Genomic DNA, 23,412 nt, shown 5'->3' with positions numbered 1-23,412 from the left:
ATCACATATCTAATCTGCTGCTTTTTCTTTTTTCCTTCCTTTTTTCTTTCTTCCTTCCTTTCCTTGTTTCCTTCTTTCTTTTTTTATTACAGCTTTTTATTTACAAGATATATGCATAGGTAATTTTTCACCATTGACAGTTGCAAATCCTTTTGTTCCAACTTTTTCCCTCCTTCCCCTCATCCCTTCCCCCAGACAGCAGATTGACCAATACATGTTAAATATGTTAAAGTATAAGTTAAATACAATATATGTAGACTTGTCCAAACAGTTATTTTGCTACATAAAAAGAGTCGGATCTTGAAATTGTGTACAATTAACCTGTGAAGGAAATCAAAAATGCAGGCGGACAAAAATAGAGGGATTGGGAATTCTATGTAGTGGTTCTTAGTCATCTCCCAGAGTTCTTTCCCTGGGGTGTAGCTGGTTCAGTTCTATTGTTTCCTTCTTTCTTTAGGCATTCCTGATTCCAGAGCTGGTGTTCTACCCACTGTGCCACTCAGCTGCCCCTCACATCATATTAGTGCCTTTATAACATCTCCTATATATAACTTTCTTCTTACACAGTCACCACCATAATTCTTTCAGATCCTAATCACTTCTCAGCCCGTGGCCAGACACATAGTAGGTACTTACTAGAAACTGATTGATTGATTGGTAGCTATGCTGTCATAAGCAAGCACTCTCTCTAAGTCTATTTTCTCGTCTATTAAAAAAGGATCAAACTATTTCCTTTAAAGGCTTGCTGTTGGAAGAAACTCAAAAAGAAAAAAAGTCACATCCTGTTAGTGTTCTAGGGAATAAATCTACCACTAAGACCAAAATTAAAGGAGAGTGAATAGAGGATCACTCTTGGATTCAAGAAAATCTAGATTCAGATCTTATTTCTATTACATACCAGCCAAATGGCCACAGGCAAATAACTTGACTTCTTGGTACCTCAGGCATCTCTCTAAACCTTTCAAAGGAGTTGACTCCACCACCTGCCTCCGATGCCCTGGGAGTTCCCTGAACACTTATGATTTCCATAACCTGAAACATCCCTCACCCCAACAGAATCCTTCTCCTATAGGTGAACTTTTCCTGGAATCTCAATTTTGAGGAACCTGGGACAGACATCTTTCTTTCCTTTTCTGGTTCTGATTCTGATTCTCTGAACCTTAATTCTATGCCTTGACAGATTCTTCTCATCATTGCTCCTCCCATCTTTTCCAGCTCTCTTTTATGAATTATCTTCTTGGATTAAGTACAGTGAGGTTGCACAGTGGATAGAGCGCTGAGTCTGGAGTCAAGAAAGTCACTTCACCCTGTTTGCCTCAGTTCCTCAAATGTAAAATGAGTTGAAGAAGGAAATGGACAACCACTCCAGTATCTTTTCCAAGAAAACTCTAAAAAGGAATTGCAAAGAGTTGGATATGACTGAAAAAACAGCAACAACTTTCTACATTAGAATGTAAACTCCTCAAGGACAGGTTCTAGCTTACCTTTTGCTTGTATTTGTATCTCTAGCACTTAATACAGTGACAAGCATTATAACAAGTACTGAAAATTCTTGTTGGTTTGCTTGAGTTCCATCAGTGAAGAGAGTGTCCATACCAGGACTTCCCTACTACATCAATGAAATCACAGGAAGTGGGGGAGGGGGCAGAGGGAGAGCAGGAGAGAATGAGAGAAAGGGAAGGAGGGAGGGAGAGGGAAATGGACTATGAAGAGAAAGGGGAAAGGGAAGGAGAAGGGGGAAAGAGAGACAGAGAGAGAAAGAGAGAGAGAAAGAGAGACAGACAGACAGACATTGCTACACTTTATAGGTCAAGCTTTTATATGTCACCCACAAATTTTTCTCATCCTTTTCATCTCTTCACAAAAAGTCCTTGAAGAGATGGTTACTCAGATGCTTTACAGTGTTCTTTTGTGCATTGGACTAAGTAGTAGACAGCTTGTTTATTCTGATGCAGAAATAAAATGAAAATGGAAAGCTTATAACATAATAGGTGGACAAATGAAGGAGTATCCAGTGAATTATGGATTTTGTAAATTAACAGAATTTAATAGAAAGATGTTTGGAAGGACAAGGGCAAGGAGAGAATGGAACCCTAAGAAGATAGCAGATGAATGTTGCCAAAAAATAGTCATTATTTCTGGGTTGCCATGTCATTAAATCACAAGATATTTGAAGGGAGCAACTTCATCAGCCATCTATCTAAACCAGAATCCCCTCTGCACTACCCCCATGGGAGAAATTAATATTATTCTATCATATTAATAACTATTTACTTTGCAATCCATCCTAATCCTCCTTTCTTAAGACCCCCAAGCCTCAAAAGGTCAGTCTCTGAAGGGTATAACTTAGTAAGGATATGTACCTGGATAAGGACTCTTGCTTTTGTTTATAGGGCAGAGACTCTTACTTTTTGCTTACTCTGTAAACCAAAGCTAGTCTCAGCTAGATCTTTTCCACAAGACATGTCTCTTTGTCCTTGATCCCCTTCATTTGAGTTTAGGATGATCTAGCTCACGAAGGAGAAAGCTAGTTCCCACAACTCACTGCCCTGCACCAAACCTCATCATTTAGGTCCCTGATTGAGAATCGAGGGGAGCCAAACCTCATCAAGAGGGGCCCAAATGAAAATTACTTCCACTGCTCAAATGCCTTGAAGCTGCTGAGTCTCATGATCCAACCATGTTGTCAGTAGAAGGAGCTGAAGACTTTGTTATCTCCTCATTAAATATCCATCAATTAGAGTTGGATATATCATTTGTCAGAGAAATTCCTTGTCAGAAGGTACGCACCTGATTTAAGGTATTTCAAAGTCTCCTATGTAACTGGATAGTCTGAAAGAAAATTAGAGCTAGAGCTGAATATAATGTGATTCTAAAAAGCAAAAATATATAGGATAAGGTAAAAAGAGTAATTATTTTATATGAATGAGGTACAAGAGGAAGAGAACTGATATGGGGAAGAGGGCCAGCAGTTCCCGAATTATGTCAGATATGGGTTAAAGAAAGAATTATATATATATATATTTAAAAGGGCTTAAAAGTCTTCTAAATTTATAAAGCAATAAGAGGGTAAGGAAACAGGAGAGTGGAGTTTAGAAAGGTGTTTAGTAAGAATGGGATAAAGAGGGAACACACATACACATTTTTGGAAGGGTATAAAGGTCTTCTAAATTCAGAAACAAGCAAGAAGGCAAGAGTAAAAGGGAGATGATAAGGGAGAAATTCTTAGGAGAAGGTTAAGCCGCAGTAGTTCTCAAACTTTTGTTCTTAATATCTTTATGCTATTAAAAATTGTTCAGGATCTTTCCAAAGGGTTTTTGTTCATGTGGGTTACATTTATAGATACTTACCATATTAGAAACAAAAAAAAATTTTGAAATCGTAGACCTTCTGAAAAGATTTCGTAGCCCCAAAATTCTCTGGACCATACTTTGAGAACCACTGGGTTAAAGAACAGGAGGGCAAAGTAGTAAGTAGAAGTAAAACAGGGGAATGAGAAGGGATAAGAATAGGTTAGAAGGATAGTATGAAAAATAGGAAGGAAAAAATATACAATAAGTAATTATAGCTTAGAATAAAAATGGGATGAATTTACCCATAAAATGGAAATTGAAAGCAGATTAAAGTTTTGAATTCAACAATATGTTACTTTCAGGAAATACTATAAAAATAAGAGATATACACAAATATGAAATGAAAATCAGGAATAGAATTTCTTATGTAAAAAAACAGGGGTAGATATATACATGTGTATATACATATATATATGTACTATGACTGAATTTATTTTTCTAGTCTCATTTTAAGTGAAATGTGTGTCTCCTAATAAGATGTTTATGATATGTCAGAATTTATTTTATATTTGGCATTAAGGCAAAGTGTTAGAAATATATATTGATAAGAAAATGGGTTACCTGGCTGGTTTTAAGTCAAGTTACTTCAGCTTATCAATTTATTAACTGTATGAAAATAATGCCTAACATATTTATGGTTTAGAAAAATTAGCTCTTTTTTTATTCTCTTGGGTTATAGATTTAATTGTTAAAAGACTGATGTAAAAAATAAAAAAAACCTCTTTAGATAGAAAAAATTGTAATAATGGTTTTCTGTGAAGTTTATAGCAATCCATGAAAAGCAGAATACTAAGATTCTACCAATAATTAAGCTTGAGATTTAATTTTAATTGAGAACTAGAAATTATAAAAGGAAAAGAATTAATCTCTAACCATTATATCACACTGTCTAAATTCTTAGTAAGTTACAAGTGAAGTGAGATATAAGGAAGCATCTGGTAATTTTTCTCTTTTATCATGTGGTGAGATCTAGATCAAACTGTTATCTCTAATGAGAACATCAAATAAAGAACTTTAGACCAGAGAATTTACATTTCCCCTCCTTCTGCTTGCTACTTTTATCTTTATCTAAACACTGCCAGAAACAGGCTGAAGGGAGAATCTATAAGAATCCATGAGGATCTGATTTGAGCCCTTTGGGTTATGAGTTTGGTATTTACCGATCTAGTTATGTAAGCTAAAGCTAAACGTGCTTTTTAAATTGGCATTGACTCCACTGTCATTGAACTTTGGGTGTTCGTCTATATCATTCTTCACTTCAGATTCAAGTCCCAGAAAGGGATGAACTTTAGTTTATTACTTATAAGTACCTGGTGATGTAAGGTAGCAAATTAATATGTTGATATATTTAAGAAATTCAAACAATAACTGGAAAAAATTCTGAACCCAATTTTTATATTTGACATAATTATCGAATCATGCTTTTTTTTCCAATATATAATTTTCACTCTAGCTATTTACTTTGTTATATACTTTGAGTTCTTCATTCTTTCCTTAGGAACATAAGACTCTGCTAAGGATTTAATCTTAGACAGGTGTGCATAAGTAAAGTATTCTTTGTAGATGGGTCACAAATGAATTTACGTAATAGACACTAATTTTATTCCAGTTATAACCAAAAGCTGTTATGGGGCGTATTCCAGATTGTATTGAATGAATTGTCTATGGTAAAAACAAAAAAATAAACATGTTCAGTTATTACCCATCTCCTACTGAACCAGATATTACAATTTCATAGATCACCACTCTCAAATTCTCTTCGGATTCTTATATAATTTGACTGCATTCCAGTGTATGCTTTATATATAATCCCACATTAATATAATATTATTTACGATGAGCTGAACAGTTAAAGGAAATGTTCGAAAACTTAATATTCTGAAGGGCTGTAATTTTAAAAACTGGAAGCTTTCTATTTGCTTACAGAAAAGAAAGTTTTATTGGTTACAGGAATACTTTTTGATAAAAGGGGGGTGTTCATTAGGAATTTTTTTCTCAATAGTATTTTATTTTTCCAAATACATGTAAAGATAATTTTCAATGTTCATTTTTGCAAGATCTTGTGTTCCAAATTTTTCCTCCTTCTCTCCCTTCCCTCCCCCAATTAGGAATTTATTAACCAACTTAATTTTAACAAACCACAGTCTTAAAGATTTATTTGATTGAATATTAATTACCTGGAAACTCTTTATGTGGGGAGGGTGTTATTCACTACACTAAGGGTAGCCATCTTGCCTTTTCCTTAAAACCTGCAGTGAGGGGAACCCACTAACTAACACCTCATAGAGCAGCTCATTAAGCTCTCTTTTGGACAGCTCCCATTATTAGGACTTTTTTCTTTTTATCCCTCTTATCAAGTTTAAACTGATGTCTTTGTAGTCTTTACCTGTTGTCTCTGTTTCTGACCTCAGAGACCAAACAAAACAAATTTAATGTATCTTCCAGGAGATAGCCCTTCAAATACCTGGAGACAGGTATTTATTTTCTTTAAGTCTTTTCTTCTCCAGGCATTGCCAAGGAAGGAAGGGAGAGGGGGGGGGGGGAAGAGGGAAGAAAGGGAAGAGGAAAAGAATGAAAGGAGGAAAGATGAAAGGAAAGGAGGGAGGGAGGGAAGAAGGAAGGGAGGGAGGGAGGGAAAAAGGAAGGGAGGGAGGAACAAAGGAGAGAAGGGAAGAGAGAGCATTTTAAGTACTTATTATGTGCCAGGTACAATGCTAAGTATTTGTACAAATATTATCTCATTTAATACTTATAAACAACCTGGGGAGATAGATGCTATTATCCCCTTTTTCAGTTGAGGGAACTGAGGCAGACAGGTGAAGTGATTTGTCCAAGATTACACAGCCAATAAATGTCCGAGATTTGATTTGAATTCATTTCTTTCTGACTCCAAATCTAGTGTTCTGTCCACCGTGACACTTTTCTGGTGGCTCTTTACCTAGCCACCTAGGCTCTTTGCCATTCCTGTTAGTCTCCTATAAACACCCTTCTTTATCAATTTCCTTCCTAAAATGTGGCGGCTATGCTTACCAATGTTGATATTTAAGACAAACATGGTCAGGTTCTTCTATTCCTTTGACTCATGCTCCATTGCGGATGCCAGGCTAAGCAAAGCAGTGGGGACAAAGATGACCAGAATAGCTCTTTCAGGGAATCACACGAACCAGGAAGATAATGCCAGAAAGAAATGCTGAAACAGTCTCAGAGACAACAAACTTCCAGTCTTGTCCTTGTTGATATGAGAAAGATCAGTAGGACAGGAAACCATATGCATTAAGGAAAAACTAGAATTCTTTTCTGGTACTGAGTCATTTAGTCTGGAACCTTTTCTTTGTTTTCTTAAGAAATAAATTTTATTGAGGTCTTTGGGTTATTTTTTGTTAATATCACCAACATTTTCTCCAATATCTCTCTCACTTCCCCTCACAGAGAGCAGGCCCCTACAACAAATGATTTTTTTTTAAATCAACAAAACTGAAGAATACATCGTAGAAATCTGGAAATATGTGCAATATGCCACACTTTGGGTTCTCAACAAAGGGATGGGGTGGGGATGTTTTCTTGTATGGTTTTTTGTTTGTAATTTGCTTTTATTTGTTTTTTGCAACATTAAATTTTTATTTTTTTAGTGATTGTTCTTTATATTTATATTGTTGCAAATGTATATATCGTATTCTTGGCTTTGCCTTCACTCTACATCTGTTCATACAGATCTTTCTCTGCTTCTTTTCATCACATTTATCATTTCTTTCATCACAGTAATATTCCAAAATATTCATATACCATATAAAGTAGTTTACCTAACTATTGTTTCCAATTCTTTGCTATCACAATAAAATATTGCTGTGAATATATTGATGTACATGGGGACTTTCTTCTTGTCAACAGTCTTCTTAGGGTATAATTCTAATAATAGAATTTCTGTGTCAAAGAGTATGAATATTTTAGTTACTTTATATATATATATAAAATTTCAAGTTACTTTCTAAAATTATTGTATGGGTTTAAAACTTCACCAACAATGTACTAGGTGTGCCTATCTTCTCACAAGTTTTCTGACATTGCTATAGCCACCTTTTGTTAGTTTTGCTAATTTGCAAGGTGTGTGATAAACCTGAGTTGTTTTAATTTGCATTTCTCTTATTTGTGATTTGGAGCATCATTTCATGAGATTATTGATACTTTGAAATTCTTTTTCTGAAAATTATTTGTCCCTATCCTTGGGTCAATTATTTTTGGAGACAGTCTGTATAGTCTTAAAGGTAAGGTAGGATGGGCCAAAGGGAGATTTGCTTGACACTCTGAAAAAAAATTTTCCAAATGGTTGAGTATCTTGAATACAAATCTGTCTTTTTTTGTCAAGTTAAAGAAAGCCTATCCTGTTATTGTTAATGTTTTGCTAACCTGGATGCTTGCAGGAGTACTGGGGGCTCTTTTGATAAAAATAAAATGAGCCAGAACCTGACTTTCCAAATTCTCAAGAAGGAAGATACCAATTCAGAGAGATTTTTTTTTGGGAGAATTGCTCCAAAAATTATGCTCAGATCAATTTTGTCAAGAGAAGGGTCCCAAGTGTTATATGGATTCTACCTTGCCATAGGGAAACTCGAAGGGTTGTTTTTTCATTCAATGGATGAGAATCATTGGTGTCCTTAAGCCCAGACCCTTCCCACCTCCCACCATTGGGTTCTTCCCAGTTCCCAGTTTATCTTCAGGCCCAAATTTTGCTTTACAAACAAAGCATCCTGGGAGTATAATTTGAGCTGGGTCTTGAAAGATGAGTTGGATTTCTCTAGGTGTTTCTTGAATTGAAGGATTTTCATGTTTCAGAAATATCATAAATATCTGTTCAATTGAACAAAAAAGAAAACAGTTTTGAGACAGGAGAGTGTAGTTTGTCATGAAGAAGTCCTAAAGACAAGCTCAAGTCTTAAGGAAAGAAAGTGACAGCAAGACATATTTTGGGTGGATGGGTAGATTGATGTGCCTGAAATTTAGGATGCACAAATAGGAGATGTGAAAGTTGAGGAGAGTCAGTCAACAAGCATTTATTCAATGCTTACTACATACCAGGCATTGCGCTAAGCCCAAGGGATACAAAGAAAGGTAAAAAGTGCAACTCCCACCCTCAAGCTCTTCACATTCTAATGGGAGGAAAAGCATGTAAAAAATGTACATTCTGGCTGCATACAAGATAAATGGGAGGTAATCTCAGAGGAAAGACACTAGAAAGACATTAGACAGAGAAGAACTGGATTAAAACTTCTCTATGACTTGAGTTTCCTTGGGTGGATAGCATCCATACAATTTACTCCATTTCTTTGTGGTGTTCCACTTGGGATATTAAGAATAACTAACAACAACAATAGCTGGAATTTATATAGCATTTTAAGGTTTGCAAAGCATTTTACAAATATTCTCTTATTTGATCTTCTCAAACAATCCTAAGAGGTAGATGCTATTATCATCCTCATTTTACAGATAAAAAAACTGAGGCAGAGACCAAGAGCCTTCTCCAAGTACCCCAGCTAATGTCTCAGGTGCCCAGTGCTTTGTGCACTATGATACTACTTAGCTTCCTTTAATATGAAATGAACTTGCGATTAAGATTTTAGGGAGGAATCGTTTCTGCTTTCAGGAGCCAACTTGATGCAGAAGTTAGATAACTACTTGATGGATAGTTTGTGGAGTAGATTCTCTTGCAGGAATGGGCTGGGATTTAGTTGGTTCCTTCGGCTTCTGCCAATCATTGATTCTGAGCTGGAACTTGTGCTTAATGGGGACAAATACTGACTTGTATTTCCTTGAGGGGGGATGAGTGTTGAGAAGATGGCAACAGGCAGAAATAGTGATCAATTATCTCTGTAGACTGTTAAAAGGATCCCAAAACACTGTCTGAAAAACAGTCGTATTTATTTATAGGATGATATCTATCAGACTTGGCAGAATTGGACAACTAACCACAAGCTGCATTAGCCTCTTGGTTCAGAAATGGAAGTCTCTAGATTGGAAGTGCAACTAAGTTAATGAAATACAAATGCTTGTCTAAAGTCAGCTCCTGGCCCTGTCACTGGTTTAGGGTTTATCTTTAAATGAGTTACTTAGCTTTTCATTGATTTGTCTGCAACAAGAAGGGAGTTGTCTGAGGTTAATTTGTGTTTTTCTCAAAGAATCATTATGAACTCAAGGTTTTTGGGTGGTGGAGAAAGGAGTATTCCAAGTAGTGAGTCATAGGGGATGAGTAAATGTGCAACTAGTACTGAAGGGAATGGCCAAGGATGCTGAGGGTCCAGTGAAGGCCAGAAGATGGAAGAGCTGGGAAACAAAAGGGGAAAGGGCATTTCAGAGAGTACAATGCAGAGGGTGGGTAAAGCCGGAGACAGACACTGGGAGAGAGGGTTAAGGGGATGAGAATAAGAAGATGAGCAGCTGGGCATGGGGAATGGAGTTCAGATCCCTGGGATAGGGAGAGGATGAGGGAGAACCAGGAAAGCTCCTGGTATGATGCAATAGTTGCAATAGTGATAATTTATCAGCTACTGACACCAGTATAGACTTAAGAGCTGTCACTTTTGCTTTGTTTTGAATGGCAATTGCAGTAAGTAACTGGCTCGGAGTCACACATCTGGTAAGTGTCAAGGGTCAGAGGCCGGATTTGAACTCAGGAAAATTGAGGAAAGGTGACTCTGGATAGGGAAATTTCTAGCTCCAGTCTGAAGAGCACAAGATTTGAAGTCAGAAAACTTAGATTTGAATGCAAGCTGTTTTAATCTCTGGATCCCAGTTTTCTCATCTATAAAATAAGGGGTTTTAAGTGGATGATGCCTTCCATGTCTAAGTCCTATGATCTCTGGCTAATCCCCCTTCCCCACTTCCCCATTCCCAGGCTGCTCCCCTGACAGGATAACTGAGTCAGCCTCAGGACGTGGGAAAGGGAGAAGGAGCTGGCTCCTTTTGTTTTTGCTCATCTCTCTATGTTTGTTCTTGGGTCCTGAGTCTACATCTTCTCTTTCCCTCACAGTCTGATTCTGTTGTTGTTCAACCATTTTTCAGCCATGTCAGACTCTTCATGACTCCATGATACTGGAATGGTTTACCATTTCCTTCTCCAGATCATTTTACAGATGAGAAAACTTATCCAGGATCCCACAACTAGTAAGTGTTTGAGGCCTGATTTAAACTCAGGTCCTCCTAACTCCAAGACTAGCACTCTGTGTACTATGGCACTCTTTAGTTGCTCCCATATTCCCCCATTATGAGACATTTCCTGTCAAGTGGGGAATGGCTGAAGTGGTAAATAATTGTGGAAGAATGTGATGAAGGGGATGGTTTCAGAAAAATCTGGGAAGACTTCTATATGAAGTGATACAAAGTTAAGTGAGCAGAATCAGAAGAACATTGTACACAGTAATAGCAATATTGTAATGATATCAGTTGTGAATGGCTTGGCTATTCTGATCCAAGACAATTCCAAAGGATCCATGATGAAAAATGCTCTCCATTTCCAAGAGAACTGATGAACTTTGAGTGAAGATTGAAACATTTTTCCCACTTTATTTTTCTTCCCTCCCACCCCACAGCATGACTAATCTGGAAATTGTTTTGCATGATTTCATACCTATAATTTATTACATATAATATATATTTGTGACTTCTCACTAGATGGGGGAATTAGAAGTAGAGAATTCAGAATCGAAAATACTTAAAAAAAAAATAACAGTACTAATGTTTTGCCATATTGATCGCTAGCCACTTTTTAGGCAATCTTTTTTCTTGGTTCTCCTTACCCTTCACTCCTACTCCAGATATTCAGTGTCTTACTACATCCTCTGACAACCCACAATAGTGATAAATGCAAAGAAGTATTTTGTAGAGAACCAAAATGAAATTCAAAGAAATTCTAATCCAAAGAAATGACTTTCTAATGATGGAATTGTTCACTATGGCCATTGAATGGATGGTAGTGGTAGCAAAAAGTAGTTTTAGTCCGGGAATTCTTTCTTGGTCTCTCAAATTTTAAACTGCTTATTCCTTAAAAGGTCTGCCTTCATTGTCTAGTTTTAACCAACTCTTCCAGACTCATTTCATCCTTTATTCACTCTACTAGGATTCATGAACTTTTAAAAATACATATATTGTTACAACTGTATCACAACATGATTGTTTTCCTTAGTCGTACTAAGTATTTTATGCCTTTGAGAACATGATTCTGAGAAGAGGTCCCTAGATTTAAGATTTTTTATGTCCTACTGCTTAAGGACCCTTGACCAAGAGAAAGTGGCTAATCAAGAAAAGTCTTTGTTTTTAACTCATGTTTTCACATATTAAAACAAATATGAGGCAAAACTTAACCAACTGAATCTACATAGCAGTCTTATTATTTAAAAAAAATGGATTGTGGATGGCTCATTTTCAAGTCTGCATACTAATAAAAGTTTCTGAAATTGCTTATATAGTAAATGTACATGTATACAAATATATGTATGTATAAAAGAATTCTCATCCTAGAGACTATTTTACAGAAAAAGAAACTGAGACCCAGGGAAATTGACTTCTAAGGGTCACTCAGTAAGCAGAAGCAGGAGTATGAACCCCAAACCATGGTTCCTCCCAATATATCATTCTGCCTTATGTTCTGATAACAACCCTTACACATCCATAGTGGCTGCCTGGCTTCCTTGTTAACTAAAACTTTAAACTCAAGCTCTTTTCCCTTGGAAATGCCCCACCTGTGTCATAAAGCAAGTCAGTTACCTGGGGGGTTGTCAAACCGGTATTGTCCTATTTCAGAAAGTTCTTCTTCTCTCAATTTTTTTTCTTTTATGTATTTATCTTTTTTTGCCCTTTTTTGGCATAAAATATTTTTTTATTTATTGTGAGGAACACAGGCTACTGGTTTTAAAAGAACTGTTGGATGGATTAAAATTTTTGTGCATTGATTTTTAGTCACTGTCAGACCAGGTGGTAGCATTCCTATGTGAGCTTACCTAACTTTTTTTTTTCTTTTATCTATTTTCTGCCTAAATAACTATTCAGCTATGGGTAAAACCAGTTTTATGGGACAGATAACCCCAACTACCACATCCTGGTCACCTACTCTGTTTCAAATTCAACAGAGTCGAGGATTCTGGGATTTGAGATTTCAGATCCATTCCTTGGCCCAGCCCTACCCAAAGTTCTGGTCTGTTCTCAGTCCAAAGGGCTTGTTGTTGCTTGTGGAGAAGCAGTATAAATATCCAAGTTAATCCTATACAACACTTGCTTTCCTGGCCAAAGGGCATCGTTGACTGTTTTCACCTGGCACAAAAATGATATTGTTGTAATACTTAGTCTATTCCTCATAGGGAAAGATAAGCCCAGGGCAGCAGGGAAGTAACTTGGCAAGTTTCGAGAGCCTCCAGCCAGTTTCTAGAGGAGAAATTACAACACGATGTGGATTTGGTGGTTTTGGGCTTGTCTGGCACTCTGCACAGCAGACGTATACAGGGACCAAGCCGTGAGAATCATGAGTGAGGTGCCCTTAATCGATGGGTAAGTAGTTCTTCCCTCCTCTCATTCCCTCCAGCACTCAGAGAATAGTGGATGGCACAGAGATAACATCTTAACTGATGCAGAAAACTCTCAAAGAGTTTGGATTCCTTTCCCATCCTAGAAGCCCCCTTTGCCCAGTGCTACAACCTGTCTAGAATTCTCTTTCTACAACTTTAAATGGGGCAGAAGTCTCTAAGACCATCACTCTTTAGCATGTGAAGCCCCTGTCAAGCTGCTTAATTCCTGGTTTATTCACTAAGGATTTATGAAGCACTACTGTATGCTAGATACCATGTTAGACTCTGGGGTCAGTCCTTGCCTTTAGGGGGTTTACATTTTACTGGAAATACAAAAGATGTACACAAAGTAGTAAATACAAGAGAATTGGAAGAGGCTGAGAGTCCCAACCACTGGCCACATGGGCAAACATGGAGAGATTTTTTTTTTTTTTGCAGCCTGAGGTGGTTCCTGAGCTAAGTCAGAAGAAATGACAGGATTGCAAGAGGCAGAGGGAAAGAGGTGGGATGAAGGGCCAGCCTCTTCCAAGGCAGGGAGACAAAAGGTGGAATGCCTCCTTTGGGGAAGTGCAACTCCCAGTTTGATTGGAATGGAGTGTGTGAATCATTCTAGGGATGATAATAACTAATAGGGAGATTAATAACTCTTAGACATTAATATTGTGCTTTAGAGTTTACAAAGTTTTATCTTTTTTCTTCTGGTTTTAGAGTCAGAAGATATGGGCTTAAAGGCCTTCTGATGCTGCTTAATATTAATAATAATAACAATTATTAGCATTTATAAAGAGCTTTAAGATTTGTAAAGTGTTTTACACTTTACACAATCTCTGCTCCCTTCCTTTAGGAAATTTATTTTGGCAGCTTCATGAAAAACAGGTAAGAAAGGGGAGAACCTGGAAGCAGAAAGATATACCAGGAAGTTTTTGCAGTAGAATTGATGAGAGGTAGAGACTATGAAGAGAGAGAAGGTCCCAATTCTAGAGATGCTGTGGAGATTGAATTGATAAGACTTGGAAAATAATTATTTATGAACAGTGTAAAAATAAGAAGAATCACAGATGATAGAGAGTTTGTGGATCTAGGTGATTAGAAGGATGGTGGCTGCCTTGTTGGAAATAGAGAAGATTAGAAGAGAGATAGTTTTAAAGATAATTCTGTTTTGGACTTGAGTCAAAGATGCCTTTGGAATAGCAACTGGGGGAGATCCAAGAGTTCCTGCTAAAATGGAATTTAGGCCATAGAGCAGGGTGAGAGAGAGAAAAGAGAGCAGCCCAGAACAGAGCCTTAGAGCTTAATTCATAAAAGATGGATGATAATATGGCAAGGGATATTGAAGAGAAGTAGTCATTCAGGTAGGAAATGAAGCAAAGGATGGGGGTCTTTTTAAGGGAGAAGAGAAATTCTCCCCTTGGTTCTGTGGCTTATGTGGATTGATCATGTATGGTCACTGAGATATTTTTCAACTCTAAAATTCCATGATTCTGTGAAAATGTCTCCGAGAAAGAAAGAATATGAAAAGCTACAGATGGTAAAGGTAAATGTCAATGAAGAAAAGGTCATCAAATGTAGCTGTTGAAGTCAGGAGTGACCTCAGAAAAAGCAGTTATAATGGCATAGTAGGGTCTGCAGTCAGGTAGTAAGGATTTGAGAAGGGAACAGGAAGTGATGAGATGTGGAGAAAGCTTTCAAAAATTTGGCTCTGAAAGACTGAAGAGATAGAGATATGAGATGCTAGTGTGGGGAAATGGCAAAATCAAGCATTGTTAATTAAGGGATGGACTAGATTCCATCAGGAGGCAACAGGAAAAGACCCAGTATATAAGAATCAGTGGAAGATTAGAGACAAAGAAATCAAGTCAAGAAATATTTATTAAGCACCTATTATGGACCAGGCATTGTATTAAATGTTGGGTATACAAAGGATAGCAAAAAGTAGCCCCTGCTCTTAAGGATCTCGTGATCTAAAGGTGGAGAAAATGGGCAGACAACTAGTGTACAAACAAGGAATGTACAGGGTAAAATGAAGGTAATTGACAGAGGAGAGGGATTCACATTAAGGGAAACTAGGAAAGGCTCTTACAGGGGAGACTTTCACTGAAGCATGAAAACAGCCAGAAAAGCCAGGAAGCAGGTGAAAAAGGAGCAAGATCATTCCAAAAAGGGGTGAGTCAATGGATTGTACAAGTCAGGTTGGAGGAGGAGGAATAATAGAGGTGTAAGAAAGCTGGAAAGATAAGAGGGAGACAGGTAAAGAAAGGAAAAGTTTACACATCCCAGAGATAATACAGCTCCTGCAGAAGATAAGAGATATAAAATAGGACCAAAGGCCTTGATATGGAGCAGGATGCTCTCTTCCTCAAACTGGAAAAAATGGAGAATTACATGACGAGGTTCTGAGGTATCTGTAGGGGAGAAGGGAAAACTTAGAGTGAATGGCCTCCCTTTGCTTAAAAAAGGACTTTTCTATGGGGGGTCAGGCTTGGCAAAGAGAAAGTAATTCACACAAAGGTATAAAAGAGGCCTAATCCTTTCTAAAGTGTTATTTGCATTCTCAAAATGGCTACCACCCCAAACTGACCTTTAATTAAGATAAACTTTAAATCTTTCTGAACAAGTACCAAGGGAAAAAGGAAGAGCCCTTTAGAAGACTCTCTTAACAGGGGGAATTTTCAAGCTCAATGTAAAGAATACTGAGAGAAACTTGTAAAGAATAATTGTTTGGGGGGAACTTGAAGGTGGAAGGAAGGTAGCAATAAGCACCCACCAATTCATGGTGAGATACAGTCTCTTTTGGCTAAAGCAAAAATTGTTGTTAATGATGATATTACTTGTTACAATATCATTTACTAAATTCTTAAAGGTATTCTTTAAGGTAGGAAAATTTGCTACTTATTAGCTTATGGAAGGAACATAAGCTTCTAACATATAGTCTAACTAGTCACAAGGCTATATCTTTTATTATTATATAGTATTTTTCCAAATACATGCAAAGATAGTTTTCAATATTCACCTTTGCAAAACCTTGTGTTCCAAATTTTTCTCTCTCTCTTCATCCCAACCCCCCTCCCCAAGACAACAAGCAATCTGATACAGGTTAGACACATGCAATTCTTCTAAACATATTTCTATACTCATCATTCTGTGCAAAAAAAAAAAATGGATCAAAAGTGAAAAAAAACCTAGGGAAAAAATAAGCAACAAACAAAAAGGTGAAAATACTATGTTTTGATCTACATTCAGTCTCCATAGTTCTCTCTCTGGATGTGATTGGCATTTTCCATCACAAGTCTATTGGAATTGCCTTCAATCACTGCATGGCTCAGAAGAACCAAGTCCATCACAGTTGATCATCAACATAATTAAAGGAAAGATTGGTAAAACAAAGGAGCATCCTATCACCTTCCTTGTATTTTTCCTTGTTTTCCCAAATGGAGAAAATCTCCCCTGGCATTGGAGCAATACTTAATTGCCCCATCACACCAAGTTTTCCCTCAGGGAAGCCTCCCAAGAGAGGGAGAAACTGTGGGAAGAATCTTTTCCCTACTCACCTCTCCAAATTCCACAAAGTTATGTAATGTCTGTATGATTTTGGGATGATCATTTCTTTGGGACTTGGTTTCCTTATCTGTAAGTGGAGGGAATTAGGGATTGGACTAGATGGCCTAGTCTGGTGTCCCTTTCAGCTCTTAGTCTGTTGGTGATTTTAGAAAATGTTTATGTTAATAATTTTCATAAGCTAGTATAGGGCCCAGGGTTTTAGGATCCAGTTGTTTTCTACACTAATATATCACATTCAAGATTTGTAAAGCACTTAAAAATATTGCCTCATTTTACATTCATCAACCCTGCTGTTCTTATGCCCCTTTTTCAACATGAGGAAACTGAAGCAGAGGGGCACACAGCGTCTTTGGCAGATCTGAACCTAGGTTTTCTTGACTCCAGGTGCAGTGCACTTCCTGAGTAAGAGGAAATGGGAGAATGTAAAATAAACTGAAACAGATCCAAGGGAGTTATTTATTGATGTAATTAGATTCAGATGTTTATCAGTTGACACTGAACATTGTACAGATGCAGAAAGGTAGGAATGTCATTAATGGGCTAAGAAAAGTGAAGAGAGGGGAAGAGGTCATCTACCTGAATGAACTTGATGTTGACAGGTGCCCACTTTCCATTGAACTACCTTCCTAGGGCTCCTAGAAGGTGCAGCCAGGGGTCACAGCTGAGCCACATGGATGGAGAGCCTTTTGAGAAATTGTGGAAAATGGGAGCAGTACCATGGGAATGATTTTAAAACAGAAAAAAAACAGAATCAGCAAAACTAGACTGGCAGGCTCAAGTTTGATTCCTGGCAAAATCTAAAATCTCAATAAAGGGATAATGTATGAGCAAGACTGAAATCTTCCTCCAACATCTCACTGTAGCATAGGGACTGGGGGGGACAAGACACTGCATTCTTAAAGACCCAACCAGTAGGGCCTAAGTCTTGCTCGGTCCTATGTCAGGCCTGAAAGGCTTTGGGCAGGGGGGTCTACCAGACTAGCCATACTGAGATGGGCTCAGCACCAGCTTAGCCACAGCAGGGTCTTCTAGTTCTGAGTCCAGTCTTTTCCCCACTGTCCAATTTCCTTTATATGAAGCATCTCAGTAATCACTAAGACGATATTAAGTTATTCTCTGAACTGAACCTCTACCTCCAGGCACTCATTGCCTTCCAGATCTTCAAACCTGGTTCAGGTGAGGTTTCCACAACCGAGAAGGGTTAAGGAATAAATAGCATTTTAAGAGGAACCAAAACTTTAAACCAAAGGGATCTCTAATAACATAAAGCTTTGCCCCTTTTAAAGACACAAGCCCAGTCAAAAGCCCCTTCCTCAATTCCAGTTACTTAGGGGTGTTCGAGGGGGACGAAGCTGCAATCTGGAAATTGTGTAGCCTACAACAATCCTGGGCAGCAGGGAGGACATTTGGAGTCTGTTGCCTGGAACCTTCTCCTCCAGCTGATAATCAATAGCCCCTGTCATCCCTACACTCCCTGTCACTGGGTAGCTAAGACATTAGTCAGTAATGACAATTGGTTTTAAGTGACAAGAGTAAGAAGAGAGGAGAGGTAGCTTCAATCTATATGTATTCCATAATTGCTTCCAGGGCCCTGTAAATATAAAACTTATAAATTTGAGTTCATATATTAATGTAGAGCCAGGAAACCTTTTTTCTTCCAAGGGCCATTTAACATCATTCACGGGCCATACAAAATTATCAATTTATAGAACTCAAGCAGCAGGAGGTTATTGCCCCTAGCTTTCAGCTCATCATGATGTGGGATTGTTCCCCACTCCTGTAAATGGATGAAAATGACTTGTCATATCAGCACCACCACCCCTACTCCCCCGCCACCCCAAGTGGTCCATTCTGGACCTAGAGAGAGTACATGGACTATTGAGAGACCGAGGAGACATTCTTAGGCTACAAATAAGGCAGGAGATGAGATTTAGGAGATTGGGATTAGGGTAGAAAGGAACCTGAATGGCTGGATACAGCTCTGATCTGTATTCTAGGGTCTAGGCTGAGGGGATGCCTGAAGGCAGGAGAACTTTTCCTTTTCCAACATTAATAGTTAGTATTCCCATGGCACTTTTCAAAATATTGTACACTTCTCTCATTTGATCTCATATCACCATGGCAAGTAGGTGTTAAGATTATCTCCTTTACAGTGGGGGAAAATTGGGGCTAAGAGGGATTAAGGGACTTGCCAGTAAGCATCTGAGGTCTGGCTTCGTCCTGACTTAAAGCCCAGCATCCTTGGTCCACCTCAGTGCCTCCCAGATGAGTCATTTGAAGAAAGTGGGCATGTTTGTCCTGGAGAAGAAAGGATTCTGGGAGGCCTCTACAACTGCCTTCTAAAAGGACATCCTGTGCAAGAGGGACTGACCTCTGTTTACGCAATCTCAGAGGGTATAACCAGGACCAATGTGGGGAGGGGCTTGGGCTGGACTGGGGACATTTCAGAATGTGGGTTGAACAAAGCAAGGGAGAGTCTCTGAGGTCCTTTCCAACTTTGACCTCTCATTTTAGAGATATTCCCTTTTACCTTCTCCTTGAATATTCTTCTCTGCAGACACAATGATCTCCCGTGGCAAATACTGAATAAATTCCAAGGGAAGCTGCAGAATCAGACAGCCAACCTGAACAACTTGGAGGGGACACACACCAATATTCCGAAGCTGAAGAAGGGCTTCGTGGGCGGCCAGGTGCGAGGGCGGCCAGCATCTGGCTCGGGGCCATCTGGCTGGAGGGAAGCCCACCTAGTCACACTCGGGCACACGGACCCTGCTGGAGATTCAGGGGTGGCACAGAGAGGCACACTGATAGGGGCTGTTGCGACAGCAGCAGGAGCTTTGGCTCACTGTCCCCCAGGGAGGAGCTCCCCAGGTACCCATCCGAGGCCAGCCTGGGCCAGCTGCTGGTTCTCTGCCATAACACTGGGTTTGGTTAGACTCTGTGTTCTGGGGCTAGTCCAGTGGCTCTCCTTTTAATGTCTGCTGGGATCCAGGTACAGACATCCTCAAGCTGTGTACTCATGCGCCCCCTCCCCATGTTCTCGCCCCTACTTGAACCTCCTGCTAGTCCCCCGTCCCTTCATCTACCTTGCTAGGCTCGTGTTTTCTCAGTCAGAGGATTATGGATTTCAATCAGAAAAACAATCTTTTCTAATGTGGTGTTCCTCCCTGCCATCATATTGCCTTATTAACTTGATCTTAATCTGCATGACTCCAGAAGTCCCTTAAGAGACAAATCACATGGTGTGCATTTCAACTTCAAAGCTTCTTCCCCTGCCTGGGTGGGGAAGCCTTGGGAGATGTGAGAGCTCCTTCAGGGTGTCCATCCCTACTGACTATACCACATATAGGGAAGGATGGCTCTGGTTCAGATAAAGAGACTGAAATACTAGCCTCTGATCACACAAGGAGTGGGGCCAAGGGGCTTTCTAGGGACAAGACTGAAGACTGCTGTACCTTAGCCAGTCCTAGATGGAACAGATCCCTGCAGGGACCTCTCCTGATTCGGATTCACAGTCCCAAGTCCAGGGAGAACCTGGCTGCAGCAGTAGCCCCAGGCTTCCTGAGCCCAGCTTCCCCAGTTGACTCTCAGCCTGGGAGTCACCCTAATAGCTCCTCAATGTCTTCTCGCTCCGCTTGCAGTTCTGGTCGGCTTACGTGCCCTGTGATACCCAGAACAAAGATGCAGTGAAGAAAACCCTAGAGCAGATAGACCTCATTCACAGAATGTGCCAGATGTACCCCGAGACCTTCAGTTATGTCACCAGCAGTTCAGGTGAGTTGTTACCGGCACTGGCACGCTCCCCTAGGGTTAAATCAGCTGTGCCCCTTTGTTCCCAACACTCCCTCACCCATTCATACCCATATGCACGCAGAAAAATATTCTCCTTTAGACCCAGAAATGCCTAAGTTGATCAATTCTTCCAAATACACAATCACGAGGGGAAGTCCCATTGACTTGTTCCTTCCTAGCTTTGGTCTCTAAGTCCCTACCATAGGGCCGCTTGGAAGCATCCAGGGTGGGCAGTGAAGGCTTCCTCACTAGGCCCCTTGAGCTTTACACACATCTTTCCCCTACAGGTATAAGGCAGGCCTTCATGGAGAAGAAAGTGGCCAGCCTGATCGGTGTGGAGGGTGGCCACTCCATTGACAGCAGTCTGGGTGTTCTCCGGACAATGTACCTCCTGGGCATGCGGTATATGACACTTACCCACAGCTGTAACACACCCTGGTAAGAACTAATGGCTAGCCCCCATGATTCTAAGGGAAGAGAGTATGACCCTAATTCCTTAGAATTTTTTTTAATTTAATCTTTTACAAGAATTTTTCTTTCCCTCCTATGCCCTCCTCCTCAATGACTGAACAAAGCATAAAAATGTTTTCCTAACTATGATTAATTAGCTTTGTCGGTCATTCTCAGGGCTGACACAGACTCTCTTGGACTAGGGAATGGAGGAGGGGTGCCTCTACATGCCCATTCTGAGGTGGGAAAGAATCCCTTGGGTCATTTACCTTGGCCAGAGGCCTGTGTTTGCCTGCCATGCCTTAGCTCTGTTTCCTGACTGGGCTTTGGGGAGGGACTGATGGAGGATCCAAGGTCAGAAACAAAAGAACAACTGAAGGAAGAATGCTCGAGGGCCACCCACAAGCCCTGCACTCCCTCCGGCCTCCCCTCCTGACCCCATTCAAGCCCCAGTCCTTTCAGCCCTTCCTGCCATGTGACTCTGGACAAAGCATTCAAGCAGCACCTGTTTCCTTAATGTTTAAATGAGGGACAAGTGTGGTGACTCAAGTTCTGGGGAAGCTGAAGGAGTTAACCTATGCCCTCTGTTACTTTTTTATTTCATCGTCTTAGGGCTGACAACTGGCTGGTGGATAAAGGAGATGACAAAGCCCAGAGCAATGGCCTGTCATCATTTGGAAAAGTAAGCAAAGATGGGTACAGGAAAGGGGAAGTCCAAGGGCAAACAAGAAGAGTAAAGGATTTACAGGGGTTCATGTTGGGGGCAGAGATGTGGACTGGCCAGGTCCCAGAGGGGCCCACTGAGGATCACCTCTCCCTTCCGCAGGAGGTGGTCAAAGAAATGAACCGCTTGGGCGTGATGATCGACCTGTCCCATGTGTCCGAAGCCACCATGAAGGCTGTGCTGAACCTGTCCCAGGCCCCTGTGATCTTCAGCCACTCCTCTGCCTATCACTTGTGTGCCCATAAACGCAATGTGCCAGATAACATCCTCCAGATGGTGGTAAGAAGTGGGAGGGGTTCTGGGAGTGGCCCCTCTGGGATACCCCCCACCCAGTCATCCCATGCTTCTCTGTCCAGCTCTGCTCCTTTATAGGCCGCTAGGGGGCAGAGTGGGTTAGTGAGCTGGACCCAGAGTTAAGAGTTCAAATTCCACTCAGAACCAAGTCACCCTCTCTCATACTCAATTTTATCATCTGTAAAAGGGGGGCAATAATAGAACCTATTTCACAAGGTGCTTTTGAGAATCCATGAGATAAAACAGCATTGTGTAAACCTCTAAATGCTAGGAATTTCCAAAGAGCACACTGCCAGCTCAGCCACCCTAAATTCCCTACTCCAAGTCTACAGTTAAGAGCCCATACCCCACTTGCTTTCCACCAGGGGACGCTACCATTTCATATTTTAGAGGGTATTTACACCCTGTCTCCTTTGTTTCTCTGGGATACTGAAAACTTAGCCCAAAATCAGAGAAACAAACAGACTCAGAGTGGTTGAAACTATTTGCCTAAGATTATCGTTAGGGGAGCCAGAATGCCTTTTCCTAGGCTAGTCCTGGGCAAGGCTTAAGGTGCCAAGGGGTGAGAAAGCTGCTCCAGAATATTCTAAAAGCCCAGGCAGCAGCACTACCTTTTCTGATGGGAGAACCCCCTTAAAAAAGGTTGGTTTGGTAACTCTCCCCCTGAAATCCACACCTGCTCATATATGGCTCACAACTGGACATGTACAGGGAGTCCCTTCTTTCTAAATAGAACAAGACCAGAAGTCTGGTGATGGTGAATTTCTACAATGATTATGTTTCCTGCAAGAAAGATGCTACTCTGTCTCAAGTAGCAGGTGAGTGTGGCTAAAGCTACTGGGGGGAAATGACAAAGTGGGGGTCATACCCCGATGACCCAGTCCTGCCTCTCCCTGAACAGATCATCTGGATTACATCAAGAATACTGCTGGTCCAGAAGCTGTGGGCTTTGGTGGGGACTACGATGGTGTTGGAAAGTAAGGAAAACAAAGACATTGTCCTGACCCCACAGAGAACAGCATTTGAGAAAAAGGCCCAATGACCAAGGCTTCCAATAGCCTGGGCAGAAAGGGGCATCTCCTCCCACATTTTCTTGGCTGGTCTATCCATCTCACTTCTTCCCTTCCTCCCCACTGTGACCTCCTTTTTGTCCAAAGATAGGCGCTGGCTTACCAGCCCAAAAGGCACAGAGCTGACCTTCTTTCCTTGGAAGACTCTCTATCAGGGATCAGGAAACTTATCTGGTTTGGGCAAAGTGTTAATGAGAACAATGATTCCCTGCAGCAATCACTTGTCTAATTATAAGGAAACTAGGGGGATTAGGTAGATGGCTAAGTAAACCCATTTCTTTTCCTAGAAACCACTTAAAAGTGGGATGCTGTATAAGCTATGTCAGAAATACTCTTCAAAGAGGATTTACCTGCAGGTCCTGGGACTCACTCCCCCTCTCTTATTCGTGTCCCCAAGAACCCAGGAGTTCTCAGCAATGTACTAATTTCTCTTCCCAGTGTCCCTACAGGACTAGAGGATGTCTCTACTTACCCAGACCTGATAGCTGAACTTCTCAGGAGGAAATGGACTGAAACAGAAGTGAAAAATGCCTTGGCCTATAATCTGCTAAGGGTCTTTGAAGAAGTGGAGAAGGTAAGATAGAAGCAGATAAGATAGGAACTAGCCTTTGGGCAACAAGGCT

At 40.2% G+C, this 23,412-nt stretch overlaps 1 protein-coding gene across 2 annotated transcripts in view; it reads left to right on the top strand.

Moving 5' to 3' along the window:
- Positions 1-23,412, top strand: part of DPEP1 (dipeptidase 1) — a 43,867-nt gene that overhangs the window by 19,911 nt on the left and 544 nt on the right. Inside the window, exons 2-10 of one of the 2 annotated variants that reach the window (XM_051974757.1) lie at positions 12,698-12,884; positions 19,017-19,149; positions 20,101-20,233; positions 20,539-20,689; positions 21,314-21,383; positions 21,528-21,704; positions 22,453-22,537; positions 22,621-22,696; positions 23,228-23,363. In XM_051974757.1, coding sequence (XP_051830717.1) covers positions 12,784-12,884; positions 19,017-19,149; positions 20,101-20,233; positions 20,539-20,689; positions 21,314-21,383; positions 21,528-21,704; positions 22,453-22,537; positions 22,621-22,696; positions 23,228-23,363 — 1,062 coding nt within the window. In that variant the 5' untranslated portion in view covers positions 12,698-12,783. Of the gene's footprint in view, positions 1-12,621; positions 12,885-19,016; positions 19,150-20,100; positions 20,234-20,538; positions 20,690-21,313; positions 21,384-21,527; positions 21,705-22,452; positions 22,538-22,620; positions 22,697-23,227; positions 23,364-23,412 lie in introns of those variants that run through there. The other variant, XM_051974756.1, reaches the window with a different exon arrangement.

This window comes from Antechinus flavipes, chromosome 2 (genome assembly GCF_016432865.1).
Source record: "Antechinus flavipes isolate AdamAnt ecotype Samford, QLD, Australia chromosome 2, AdamAnt_v2, whole genome shotgun sequence".
NCBI classification, from domain to species: Eukaryota; Metazoa; Chordata; class Mammalia; order Dasyuromorphia; family Dasyuridae; genus Antechinus; species Antechinus flavipes.
This window is presented reverse-complemented; position numbering and strand designations above follow the sequence as displayed.